This window comes from Moschus berezovskii, chromosome 15 (assembly GCF_049115385.1).
Source record: "Moschus berezovskii isolate FMDL1 chromosome 15, NW_MosBer_1.0, whole genome shotgun sequence".
In the NCBI taxonomy this organism is placed as follows: Eukaryota; Metazoa; Chordata; class Mammalia; order Artiodactyla; family Moschidae; genus Moschus; species Moschus berezovskii.
In genome coordinates, this window is record NC_142474.1 from 23232828 (window position 1) to 23246221 (window position 13394).

At 51.5% G+C, this 13394-nt stretch overlaps 1 protein-coding gene across 2 annotated transcripts; it reads right to left on the reverse strand.

Moving 5' to 3' along the window:
* Window positions 1-662: 662 nt before the first annotated feature.
* Window positions 663-13085, reverse strand: REM1 (RRAD and GEM like GTPase 1). 2 transcript variants are annotated; one of them, XM_088843885.1, is made up of 5 exons: window positions 12983-13085; window positions 11587-11960; window positions 10413-10495; window positions 6033-6234; window positions 663-4589 (listed from the first exon to the last, which is right to left on the reverse strand). In XM_088843885.1, the coding sequence occupies exons 2-5, from the start codon at window positions 11924-11926 to the stop codon at window positions 4318-4320; spliced, it is 897 nt and encodes a 298-aa protein (XP_088700011.1). In that variant the 5' UTR covers window positions 11927-11960; window positions 12983-13085; the 3' UTR covers window positions 663-4317. The 2 variants fall into 2 exon arrangements, with proteins under 2 accessions (XP_088700011.1, XP_088700012.1); XM_088843886.1 differs by having other exon boundaries at window positions 11587-12115; window positions 12983-13055.
* Window positions 13086-13394: the final 309 nt, after the last annotated feature.

The following is a 13394-nucleotide window of genomic DNA, read 5'->3' on the forward strand; positions in this document are numbered from 1 at the left end:
GAGACATTCTTAATCTTTAAAAAGAATTAAAAAAAAAAAACCACACGGCAGCCAATTGTGTCTGTCTTCCTTAACTTCCTTCAGAGCACACGCTCTTGTCAAAGTTTGAATAAAGGAAGGATTGAACTGTGCCTGTGAGATCCCACCATCCAAAAACGAGGGAGTTCCAGCCTGAACCTGATTCCTTCCTTGGGAGTCCCTGAGTGGAAGCTCCATGCCCTTGGCTGAGAAGCTGGAACTTTCCATCCAGGCCAGGATCAAATACGGATCCTCAGTATTTGAGCAGCTAGGCTGGGGTGTGTTGGGATCCAGGTGGCCTTCATCTCATCTGAATCAGGCCAGCACAGTTCGTGGCCCTCCCCTAAAGCAAAAGGAGCGGGGGAGACTCTGAGGAGACTTGGGTCCCCTGGGGAGACATTCATCTTTCCAGAGCTTTATCACTTTTTCCATAACAGTACCCTCCCTTCAAGGTGGAAAGTCCCAGCTGGCGGCTGAGGATACTCTCAATGTGCTTTTGTTCTTCACCCTGCTCCCAGCCAAGGCAGCAGGGTGCTGGGCAGACACCAGCTGCGCTGAACTTTCTGCACCATCGAACAGCACCATATAGATGGCCCCCCACAGCATGGGACTAGACTGTCTTGATTCCAATCTTGGCTCTGCTATTTGCTAACTGTTCAACCCTGGCAGGGTTTGAACCTCTCTCTACCAGTTTCTCCATCTGAAAACTGGCATGGTGATGATATGACCTGTTTTGAGGATTTAATATATGAAAAGCACTTAGCACAGTACCTGATATATGATAAGAGTGAAGGAACTGTTTTCTGTTATTATTACATAACCTTAGGCAATCCTCCTTTCTCTGGGCCTCTGTTTCCCCATATGTACAATGAAGATGGCAGTTCCTACCTGCCTCTTGACAACTTATCTTGTTGTGAATCCTGACTACCCTTTCTTGCTGTGTGGCCTTGGACAAATTTCTTCAGTTCTCTTAGCCTCAATGTGTTCATCTGTTATGTTACTTAACGATAACTATTAAGTAGATGGTGATGATGAAATGAGAAAACGCGTACCAAATATGGAACATGGGGACTACTACATAGAAAGAGCTAAAACAAAGTTAGCTTTTGGGTTTTTATTTTGGTTTGTTTTTATGTCTGAGAAAGAACTTTCTAAACTGTCATAGGCCATGTCCCTGGGAGGAATATTGTGGCTTTCTGGCATGCTTTCCCAGCCATGCCTCATTCACAGACTCCTAGAATCCGAGAGACTGGGATTGGAAGGGCCCCTTTACAGATTGGTTAATAAATCAATTCAGCAAATATTTACTATGATGAGTAGTGATCTCCTACGATGACACAGGTTTTTTCCCTAAGGTTTTAAGATATGATAGTAAGAACCAGCGGAGAAGGCAATGGCACCCCACTCCAGTACTCTTGCCTGGAGAATCCCATGGACGGAGGAGCCTGGTGGGCTGCAGTCCATGGGGTTGCGAAGAGTCAGAAACGACTGAGCGACCTCACTTTCACTTTTCACTTTCATGAACTGGAGAAGGAAATGGCAACCCACTCTAGTGTGTTCTTGCCTGGAGAATCCCAGGGATGGGGGAGCCTGGTGGGCTGCCGTCTATGGGGTCGCACAGAGTCGGACATGACTGAAGCAACTTAGCAGCAGCAGCAGCAGCAGCAGTAAGAACCAGCATTTACTGAATCTTCCTAGACACAGGAACTGTTTTAAGTCCTTTACACATCTTAAGTCATTTAATCCTCCCATCAATCCTGAGGGAAGGAACTGGCATGAATCTCATTTTATGGATGGGAAAACTAAGGCACAGAGAGATGGAGGGGGGCAGGGGTTGAACACCGAACCCCTGGTTTAGGGTCCATGCCCTCCACCACTGTGTTGTCTTGCCGTGTTGGCTGCATACCCAACCCTGTATGCAGTCTGCACTGTTTCTTTCACTTTTCCCTCCACTTCCTCCCCCTAATCCTGGTCTCAACAATTTTTCTCCACAATCTGAGTAGCTTCCTCTTGCTTTCGGCCCTCAGTTTCCCCATCGGTGAATTGAGAGAATAGGATTATTTTCATGACAACCTGATTTTTAGTGCCTTATCAGTCTGTAATTATTTTAAAGTGTACTTGTTTTCTAGTGTGTTCCAGGAAGTAACACCCTAGTCCTTCTGTTCACCACTGTCTCCATAGAATCTGGCACTCTGCCCTGTACTTAGTAGGCCCTCAATTAATATCTGTGGGTGAAGAAAAGAAGGAATCGTGGTGCCCGTCCCCGGGTTTTCCCAAACAGCTCCTGTGCTCTCTCCCCCGCCCCTCTTCTTGTCTCAGTCTGTGGGGCCTCCTCCTTCCCTCCCCCCCTTCCACCTCCCAGGGCCGGCTTGGGCCCTCCATCCGGCCTGCATTTTTCCGGGTTTGATATCATTTTTTCCACTCTCCCGCCTGCTGCCGGCTGCCTCTGCCAACTTTCCACAAGTGTAGCCCCTCCCCCATGACCACAGGCCTCCAGAGACCGCTTGGGGTGGGGGAAGACCCTCCTCCTTTTCCCTTCCCCAGGCTGAGGTTGGGACAGGAAAGCTTGCCATCACTGCCCACTGGCAAGATTGGGGGTGGGGGCAGGTCATAGCTGGAGGACATGGTGGCTCGCCTCCCTGTGCTTTGGTGTCCTGGCAGCAGGGACTCGGCCCACGTGCGGGGCTGAGGCATCTGAGCAGGCAGCTGGATGGGGGCAGGGGTGTCAGGCATCAGGGACACAATGGTCCAAACCGTTTGCATCTTGTTCTCCTCTCAAAGTAGTGTGACACCACTTCCCTTTAGGCTGGAAACTCCTGACCTGACCCCCAAGGCCCATCCCCAGCCAGACTGGATGCCTCATTCCCTCCTACTTCTCACACAGACGTCGGAGAAGGCTGGGCCCTGGGGTCTGGTCCTTACTCTCACTGGCAGGGTGACTCTGGGGCACTCACTTCTCCTCTCTGGGCTTCAATTTCCACAGCTGCAAAAATGAGTGAGTTGTATTACATTGCGGGTCCATCCTGGGGATTAACAGACTGAATTTCATGGAGTCCACCCACCCCCTTTATATTGTATGCAAAACTGTGTTTGAAAGTCCATTTCCCTGACAGTCTATAGTTTTTTTGTCACATTCGCCAAGAGAACGGTGGGAGATGTGAGGGACAAGGAAGCCTGGCGGGCTGCAGCCTACAGGGTCACAAAGAGTTGAACATGATTTAGTGACTCAACACCACCGCCACCCAGAGAGCTATGGATAAGATGGGCCCAGCCTTGAGGTCTCACAAGCCTGGATTGAATTCTGGCAACTTCACTTACAGCAGCTGTGTGATCTGCAGCATAAGCCTTCACTGTTTGTTCCTCTGTTTTCTAACTAGTTAAACATGGGTTGTGAAGATTAATTGTTGTGACAGCTTAGTATCCAGTCAGTTCCCAACAAACACCAGCTATTATATTGCTAGGGTGCGGGCTAAAATTCCTTTCAGAGAATATTTTGTGGATTTAAATTAAAAAATGGATTAATGAGAAAATAGGAGGTTATCACACTGAACTGTGATTGTTTGTGCTCTGCTAGGTCTCCCTCAGAGTTGTGGGGCAGGGGTTGTGCCCAGCAGTTCCGGGAGGAGCCTGAATACACAATTTGTCCAGTGATCTTACTGACTAACCCTGACGTCCAGAAAGTGAAAGTTAGTCGCTCAGTCCTGTCCAACTCTTTGGGACACCATGGGTGGAACTCTCCAGGCAAGAAAACTGGAGTTGCCATTCCCCTCTCCAGGGGATCTTCCTGACCCAAGGATTGAACCCGGGTCTCCTGCATTGCAAGCAGATTCTGGGCCACCAGGGAGGCCCCTACCCTGACACCCAGGTCAGCAGGCTAACCCAGTCTGCAGCCCTGTGTACACGGTTAAGCAGGACATGCAGACACCTGGACGAGCCCCAAAGAAGAGGTCTGGGCACTCAGACAGGAGATCCTTCTGGTCTGGTTTATTGTGGGGGGCATTTCTGCGGGTTGGCCAGAGCCCAAGGACAAAAGAGTTTTTTGCTTTTTTTTTTTTTTACAAAAAGACACCCACCGCATAGAAAACCAAATTTAGGCTTTGGCCCCGTAGTCTGTCCATCACTTCCCTAGGGCAGAGAGGTCCATGAAGATGTGGCTGGGGTGACGCTCTGTCCCTTGGGGCAGCGGGCGGCCAAGACCCAGGATACACTAACCACCAAGACTCTGCCCCTCGGTGGTGCTAGTGGAGCCTAGAACGCACCCCAGTGTCTCGTCACTCCTTGGAGGGCGGGTAGGCGGCCTCAGAGCACGGCCAGGTTGTGGCAGGACTTGGAGCGGGCCTTGAGAGCCCGCCGGCGTGCGCTGCGGGCTGTTAAGCGAGCCAGGAAGCGTCGAGCACGCTGCCCCAGGCTCGCCCTTCGCCTGGGCGCGGGCGGCTCCCCGGCTGCGCAGTCCCGGCGGCGCAAGCGCAGTTGGCGCACCACGCCTTCGAAGAGCTCCGCTACGTTGTGCTGCAGCGTGGCTGACGTCTCGATGAACTTACAGTCGAACACCACAGCGCAGGCGCGGCCCTCTGAGGGGGAGGGGTCAGATAAGCCAGGATAGAGCCACAACCGGAAAAAGGAGATAAAGGTAGCAGAAGGTGTGGTCAGTTTCAACCAGGGAGCACAGTTTTTCCTTTCCCCATACCTCATGCTCCATGCCAGGGGACTCAGACATAAATCTGGCTTTGAGGAGTTAGTTCACAGGCTAGTGATTGATACTGGTGGCAGAAATGAGGCTGGGAAGACAGTGAGGTTGGGAGCAGTTAGGTCCCACAGAAGAGTCTTGAATGCCAGGGAAGGGGTCTGATCTGTGCATCAGAATTATCTGGGGGAGCTTGTTAAAATGCAAGATTGCTGAGCCCAGCCACGGAGATTCTGATTCTGTAGGTGAGGCTTGGAACCTGCAATTTAACACAGTCTCCCGGGGGTCATGTTGCAGAATTTCGGGATGTCTGCTTATAAAGCATATGGTCCTCCAGCTGCAGGATGCCACTGGACTGGATGTAGGGCCCTGGGGTCTGGTTCTCAGTGGCTGGTGGCCTTGTGGAACTGGCTTCCCTGCTCTGGGTCTCAGGTTCCATAGTTTTTAGATTTTGCCCTATGAGTAGGGCCATTTTAAGATCTGTATCTTGGGATTTTTCCAAGGTGACACAGGGAATTATGGCAGCATTTGCCCCCCGATCTGTCTAAAGTATACACCTCATTCCCATTCTACTAGTTAGATCATCCCAGCCCTTCTTCCTCAGCCAGGGTCTCAGTACCCTGAGAAAGACCTGTATCTGTCTCACCTGATACATCAATCATATTAAAATATTCTTCATCCCACTTTAAATACAATTTAAATATAACTTTAAACATTTGGTTTGCAGTTGCTGGCTGACAAATATTATGTTTTGTAGACAAAGCTCTGTGAAATATGAATTTCTAATTTTCTAACTATTTTGGAGCCAATAATTGTCTTTTTCAGGTCTCAGAGGTTCCCTGAAAAGCTTATAGGCACTGGGCCTGTCATGCCTGGTGACTTGTGTCTCTGACTAAGGGCACTGGGGCACACAGGGGAGTTTTTAGGCAGAGAAGTGACAAAGTCTGCTCTAGTTCTGGAGAGCTCCGGCAACTGGTGAGGAGAACCCATGGAATGGGGACAGAGAAGTATAAGGGTTGGCCCAGGCTAAAGTGGAGATACCAGGATGGGGCAGAGGCTGTGGGCATGGCAGGGGGAGGGAATGTTGGGTTAAGGGAAGTGGACTTGACAGGATTTGGGGACTGCTTAGAGGGAGTGAGAGAGGAGGCAAAAATGGTTTCTAGCTTTTAGGTTTAGGCAAATAGATTTAGGATGGAGGTTGCCAGGGGGGTGGGGTGGGGTGGGATGGAGGTGGGGGGTGGAGCACGAGTTACTGAGAGGAAGAGGACTGGAGGAGACACGGTGACAGTGGGGCTGAGAGAAAGGCAGAGAAGGAGGGTGGAGGGCTCACCTTCCACGGAGACTTCTCGGCAGCGTGCCAGATCTGCCTTGTTGCCCACCAGGATGATGGGCACATGGTCCGCCTGATGTGTGCGCCGCAGCTGGATGCGGAGCTCAGAGGCACTCTCAAAGCTGCCCCTGTCTGCGATGGAGTACACGATGACGTAGGCACTGCCCACCTGCAGGCACGACTCCTGGCTCCAGCTTTCATCCTGCAGGCAGGGAATCAGAGGGTACTGAGGCCCTAGCTGAGAAAGGAAGGCTGGGATGGTCTAACGGGTGGGATGGGGCTGAGGTTTATACTTTGGACAGATTGGGGGGCAAATTCTGCCATAATTTCCTGAGTCACCTTGGGAAACCAGCAATTCTCTCTGAGCTGCAGTTTCTCTGCTTGAAAAATCTGGCTAATGGCACTACTTCGCTCCATTCTCTCATTCACTGATTCCTTCTATAGGCGGGACAGAGGGGCTTCCCTGGTAGCTCAGCTGGTAAAGACTCTGCCTGCAATGCAGGAGACCCCGGTTTGATTCCTGGGTCAGAAAGATCTGCTGGAGAAGGGATACGCTACCCATTCCAGTATTCTTGGGATTCCCTGGTGGCTCAGATGGTAAAGAATCCGCCCGCAATGCGGGAGACCTGGGTTCGATCTCTGGGTTGAGAAGATCCCCTGGAGAAGGGAAAGGCTACCCACTCCAGTATTCTGGCCTGGAGAATTCCATGGACAGAGGAGCCTGGCTACAGTCCATGGGGTCACAAAGAGTAGGACACGACTGAGCGACTTTCACACACACATAGGCAGAACATTGGAGACAAAAGATCTATTTGGTTCCTGTTCCTTCTAAGGAGCATTCTGGCTTAGACTGTTCAGCTCTTTTGTCTGGTTTGAGGAGGGTCTGGTCTTGCTGGACAGTTCTTTTGACCTTTTGCAGTCCAGAGTTAAGAGAGAAAGGAAGGGACAGAAGTGAGGACAGAAGGCTGTCTTCTGGGGGAAGACTTTTTCAGGGTAGTCTTGGAAAGTTGGAGGAGCAATGGTGGGTGTGAGGAAAGGTGGTGGGTGAGAGGCAAGGGGCATTTTAAAAAGTGGAGTCCTTTTAAGATGTTTGACAAAGAAAGGAAAGAACTTAAATAATTTTGATATTCTGTTTTGGATGATGGTCTTTTGACAGGGACAGCACTCAGACTGAACCACCTGGGTACAAGCTTTCTAAGTGTTTAATCAGACACAGTTCCTGCCCTCCAAAAGCTCATGATCAGGAAGGGATGCTATGGAAATGGAGATATAATACAGTGTGATAAATACCATTAAGAGAGGCACAGGCAAGTGGCTGCAGGAACCATGGGGCTTGAGGCAGGGGTAGACCAGAAGAACTCAACTGGGCAGCGTGTGAGAGGGCTTCCAAGTAGACTGTAAGTGGGGTTAGAAAGGATGAGCAGGCTGAGCAGGAGGGAAGACGGTGGGCAGGAGTGGGAGGTGCAGAGTGTGGTAGAAGCCTTGTTTGTTAGGGGAAAAGAAGCCAGGAAAGTTTTCTGATAACCAAATAAGGTAGATATGTAGGGAGGCATCGGTATCCATTATTGTCAAAGGGGCTAAGTTCTCAACAGTCATACTGATCCTTCCCAGATAACTCTGAACTGAGTCAGATGTGGGTTCTCATTCTGGGTTCTTGGCTTTGACTATGGACAGGTTCCTTTCTCTGAGTCTGTTTTTTCATCTGTAGAATGAGAGGGTGGGTCTTGACCATTCACTCATTCATTGCACATATTTATTTATGAAGGATTTGCTATGTGTTAGGATCACAAAAGCTGGTTGGTACATGGATTGGTAGGTAAGAACCCCTTGAGGGTTGATTAAAAACGTAGATTCAGAACCCCACTGTTATAGGTTCTGTTTTATTAGGTCTGGGGTGAGACTTGAGAATCTGATTTTTAATACCCTCCAGGTGACCCTGATGGACAGCAGCCTCGCAATCCTTTCAGATTTTGCCTCTCTGACATAAAAAAATATCATATAGCCCAAGGATGGAAAGAATGGATGCTTATTTCAATAAGGCTGCTGCTGCATGGACCCTCTTTGGCAAATGCCTTCAAGACACTAGCCAGGGAATCTGCAGGGAAACCAAGGGCCAGACGAGAAGAAAACACTTTCTTAGGTCACAGAACAGTTGGGCGTAGAATTCCAGTTCCTGCCACCTAGTCTAGTATTCTTCCTACTCTGTCTCCCAAATGGGACTCTTAGTCTGATTACTCTTCTTAAGTCCCTGGACTCTGCCTGATAAAATTCTCAACTGTATCCAAAAAGTGGACCTTCTCCAGACACCAGTCTGTGAGCTCCATGAGGCCAGAGGACATGTCTGCTTTATTCACTCCTGGGTCTCCAGTGTCCTGGTCCATGGTATACATGCACCAATGTTTCTTTCTTTCTCCTTCCTCCCCTCCCTCTCTCACTCCTCCCTCTTTCCTTCCTTCCCTCTAGTCTTTATTTAATAAATAGCTTGGGGTATGAATCAGTCACTGGATCCCCAAGGCTTTCCACTGGGGCAGAAGTATGTGGGACCCTGAAGGCTGCTGCCACCTGGTTGACCCCAAGGCTGGCCATGTGTAATGGGGCTGCAGAGGCCCAAGATCAGACCCTGGGGTGGGCCTTGCACACCTGGCCCTCCTCTTGCCTTGTTGAGGTGTGGACCAACCAGTATTTCTTACTGAACAAGTGAAGGAGGAGAACCTTGGATGGAGGTTCAGAAGGTGATGCTCCCAGTGGGGATAGAAAGGGGCAGTCCTAGTGCATAAGAGCGCAAACTTGGATTTCCCTGGTGGTCCAGTGGTTAAGAATCCACCTGCTAATGCAGGGGACACAGGTTTGATCCCTAATCTGGGAAGATCCCACAGGCCGAAGGGCAGCTGAGCCTGTGTGCTATAACTGCTGAAGGCCTTGCACCTACAGCCTGTGCTCCATAGCAAGAGAAGCCACCACAATAAGAAGCCCACTCACTGCAATGAAGAGTAGCCCCATTCGCTGTAAGTAGAGAAAGCCAATGCACAGTCAAAACAAATAAATAAATATTTTTAAAAAGAGTGCAAACTTTGGGGTCTTATAGATCTGAGTTTGAATCCTACTTGCTATCTGAGAACTTTGGACATGTTACTTAATCTCTCTGAGGTTTTGATTTCCTCATCAATAGAATAAGAATCAGAAATACACTCACTCAAGTTTTTGTCTTGACCGAGTATCATAATATATATGTCTAGTGCTTAACACTTAGGGCTGACACTCAGGAAGAGGGTGCTCCATCAGTGTCAGCTGCTCTTAAGAGAATCATCATCATTCTTATGATATTAATTTGGACCTGGGTTTCCTTTTATGCTGGTGAAGAGGAATTGATCCCATAGCTCCTTCATCCCTAAATTTGGGCCTATCACTGGAGCTGTCAGCCATTCTGGTCAATGACCCAACACTGTCCCTCTAAAGCCCCACTCTGTGGACAGGGCCTCCCTGAGTGTTAGGGGAGGGGCCTACCCCTTAGAGAGATGGGATCCAGGTGATTTTTGGATCCTTCTCTTTGCTTAGTTATATTTCTTCAGGGTTCTACATTGAGCATACCTGTATAGCAAGAAGAAAAGAACTCCAACAAGTTAAGCATATTGGGACATGTTCTTGCCCGATGCTCTCTTCCTGCTTTGGAATGGGCTAGTGAGGGACATCCTCGGTGTCCTTTTTTTCACTAGCTACCAAGTTATGATTAATAAGAATTATCTTTATTGCCAATTCTTCACTCATGTTCACCAATTTTTTTCATGCTCCAATCTGTGCTTACCTCTGTGAAACTGCATAAGAATGTTTAAAAAAACTGGCTGGTAAGGAAGGCAGGAATGATCCACTCATTTATCAGGTGAGAAAATTGAAGCTCAGAGAGGGTAAGCCAATTGCAGAAAGCCTATATGTTAAGACGAAGGAACGGCGGTGTGGGGGGTGTTCCCTCCTCTGTGCAATGTGAGTGGGTGAAGTGGTAAGAGGGTGCTTGTGAGAGGAGAAGGTTTGCAGGGGTAGAAGCACATCCTGGGATGCTTTTAGGAGGGGATGAATAGACTGGGAAAAGAGGGTCAGGGTCATTAGGTTCTGCTGGCTTTGGTTGGAAAGGCTGCTGAGGAACTGTGGGTTTGGGTACCACCCACAGCTCCATGAGGAGCTGAGGATGGGCCCTGCCCTGTCCCTGCTCTGTGGTGTCCTACGAGAAGACAGGAGTCTGGTACTAGCCTTAGCACTGCTGCTGTGTTTAGTCGCTCAGTCCGCCAGGCTCCTCTGTCCATGGGATTCTCCCAGGCAAGAATACTGGAGTGGGTTGCCATATCTCCAGATCTTCCTCAGCACCCCTGCCCCCCTGCTGTGCCATACCGGCTTCTCAGCCTCCCAGGTGTCCATGACCAGCAGCGTGGTGTCCTCCCCATCCACTGTGAGTGTCCTTTCATACACATCTTCTGCAAAAGAAGAAAGCCGGGTTTCAGGGAGGAGACGCAGGCCTGGGGAAGGGCATAGCCTTTCCTAACCCCTCTTTTGGGTCACATCGCACCCTCCACTTCTCCTTGAAGTGTTCACTATTCTTGTTTGACGTCTGTTCCTCCTGATGGGTCAACAAGCGCCAGGAGGAGTCCTGGCTCCCCAGCTCGCAGCACAGTACCTGGCACATAGTCGGTGCTGAGAAAGCTTTTGTTGGTTTGTTTGTCTGAACGGATGTGGAGCAGTGGGGTTAAAGTGGGGCTGGGAATTCTCCCAGTCCTGCTCCGTCCCTGGCTTAGTGTGTGCTTCAAGAAGGTCACGTCACCCCCCCTAGACCTCCGTCTCCCCAGCTGTTGTACATACCAGTGTACATGTATAGATCTTTCATGTAGATTCTCACTCTGCGCGACCAAGGCTGGAGAAAGAGCCTAGTCAGAGCGTCTCCACCTCATCTCTGCCGTTAAGCCTCCCCTCCCTCTGCCCACTCCACACACACACTCATCCTGGGTCCTTTCCACCAGCCCTGAAGGGACCCATCTTCATTTCCTCTGTCCTGTCCCTGATCCACAGCATCCTGGGACCCCCAGCCATCTCAGTTCACTGCGCCTCTTGGGATTAGAGGAACCCAGGGCTCAAAACTTAGCATCTGGGAGTTTCCATTTTGGGTAGGATTTCAGTTTGGCTGCAGGTCATGGTGGACATGGATGGTTGTCTGTGGGGCTGGTAGGGTCTGAAAATTGGGAGAAAGTCCACTGTTTCTTTATAACTGGGTCTTGTGGAACTCAGAATTGCTTCCCTTATGACAGGAAAATGAAGCACACACCTCTCGTCCATGAGAAATTAGCAAACTTCTCAGCTGCTATTCAAGGAATTCCCCCTCCTATAGATCTTTGTGTGGGTTATGCCCTGCACAGCTCTAGGGGGCCTCATTCACTTCATAGCCTGGGTGAATGATGCCCCTTAGGGTTGAGCAGGGCAGGAGGTGTACAAAGGTTCTTGGCAGCCGTATGTCCCAGATGACAGGGATTTGACTCCTTCGACCACAACCCAGCCCAGCCCACAGGGTCCCTACCTCCCAGCTGTTCGTGGAGGTCCCTCTCTTGCTTTCCTGCAAAGAGACTGGCCAGACTGGTCTTCCCGACACCAGGATCTCCAAGCAGGACCACGCGATACAGGGCCTCCCAAGAGCTTTCAGAGTCACTGGATTCAGAGGACCAGCTGTTGGGGGCAGGTGAAGGTTGCTGGGTAGGGGCGTTGAGGGAGACTGACTGGCCCAGTCGGGGATGCTGGGACTGTGTAGAAGGTGCTGTGCCCAGAAGGCCAGGCTGGTGGCCCCGGGCGGACAGGGGCAGTGGAGTGCTGGCTCGGCGACGCAGGGGGGTCTTTGCTTCTTGCTGAGTATTTAGGGTCATCCTTGGGAAGGGGGGTTTCGTTCCTTCCTTCCTTCTGCAAGAAGTGGGAGTGAGTGGTGAGCCAGGTGAGATGCTCTGAGCCCCTTCTGTAGAGTCCTGATGAACTGCTGCTCGGGCTTCCTCCAGAGCCCTTTCTTGTTCAGATGGGAGGAGGCGGCACCTCAGATCCTCCAGATGGGGGCTTTCTGGCTTCAGGCCCAGAATGAACTTGGGTCAGGCCAGGAGGGGTGAGTGCGCATGAACACACACATGCATAGACCCCCATAGGTCACTTCCTATGCTTTGAGGACGACCCACTCCCCCCAGACACACAGGCAGAAGGGCAGCAGGGAGACAGGATGTCCACACAGGCATGCACACAGAGCTGCCCCCCACGTTCATGAAAGCCACCTGAATTGCCCCCTCCACCGCTTCCCCACGGTTGGATTGGGGTTGGGGAGTATAAGGAGGGTTGAGAGCCCCTTGGTTGGGGGCGGGGGTGGGGTGGGGAATTCACTTCTGCTGCATCCCAGGAGAGCTGAGGAAGAGGCCCGGGAGGACAAATCCGTACTTCCAAAGACTGGGGGTCGCGGTGGGGGGAGGTTTTCCTCTGGCTGAAACCTGAGAGCCCCGGTGCCATGGGAACAGCGTGTCCGGCCCGCCCCCTCCGTGAAAAATTCAGGAGCGACTGGCACGACGGCCTCCAGCTGCTGTAGGAGGGCGGAGCTCGGAGGCAGCCAGACCCCAGGTCTGGTGACAAGAAGGGGTCCCGGAGGGGAGGGAGGTGGGTGGAGAGGAGACCCACAGAGCCCAGGAGGGCATGGCATTCTGAGTCCGAGCTTCCCTAGTCCCGAAAGTCCTGGGTGTGAGTCCCCAGATCCCTGGAGGGTTCCCAGGCTATCTAGCTCTCCCGACCCCAGATCCAGGGACCCTCACCCCGGGGGGCGGGTTCGAGGGCCCCCTCTCCCTCTCAGCTTGCGGGGCAGAACCCTTCCGCCCTCCTCCCTCCACAACAGATGCCTTGGAGAACTCCGCTCCAACTCGACTAAGTTGGTGGCGGGCTGCGTGGGCCTTTACCTTGGAGTGGGGAGGGATCCAGGGTCCTCGGCGGCCGCAGCAGCCGGGTGCTCCAGGCTGTACCACTGCCTCGCAGCGCAGCCCCTCGGCCGGGTCCCGCCCAGCCGCCCGGGCCGGGGAGGAGCCGCGACCCCGCCCCGTCCAGCCCCGCCCCATTAGGGCAGCCCCGGGGTCTCCGCCCCAAGGCTCTTGCTGCTGAATGAGTTTTTGCAGAACTCCGCTGACCCATCGCTTTAAGTTCTTTGCCAGGGAGGGGGGAATAAGAGAGTGGAAGGACACAGGTCCCAGATTCCTGATCCTGGATCCGCTTTGCATCCAAATCTATCCACTCCGCATCCAAATCTATCCACTCCAGCAATGGGGTGACCAACTCTTTGTCGTTGCTAAGTCATGCGGGACTCTTTGCGACCTC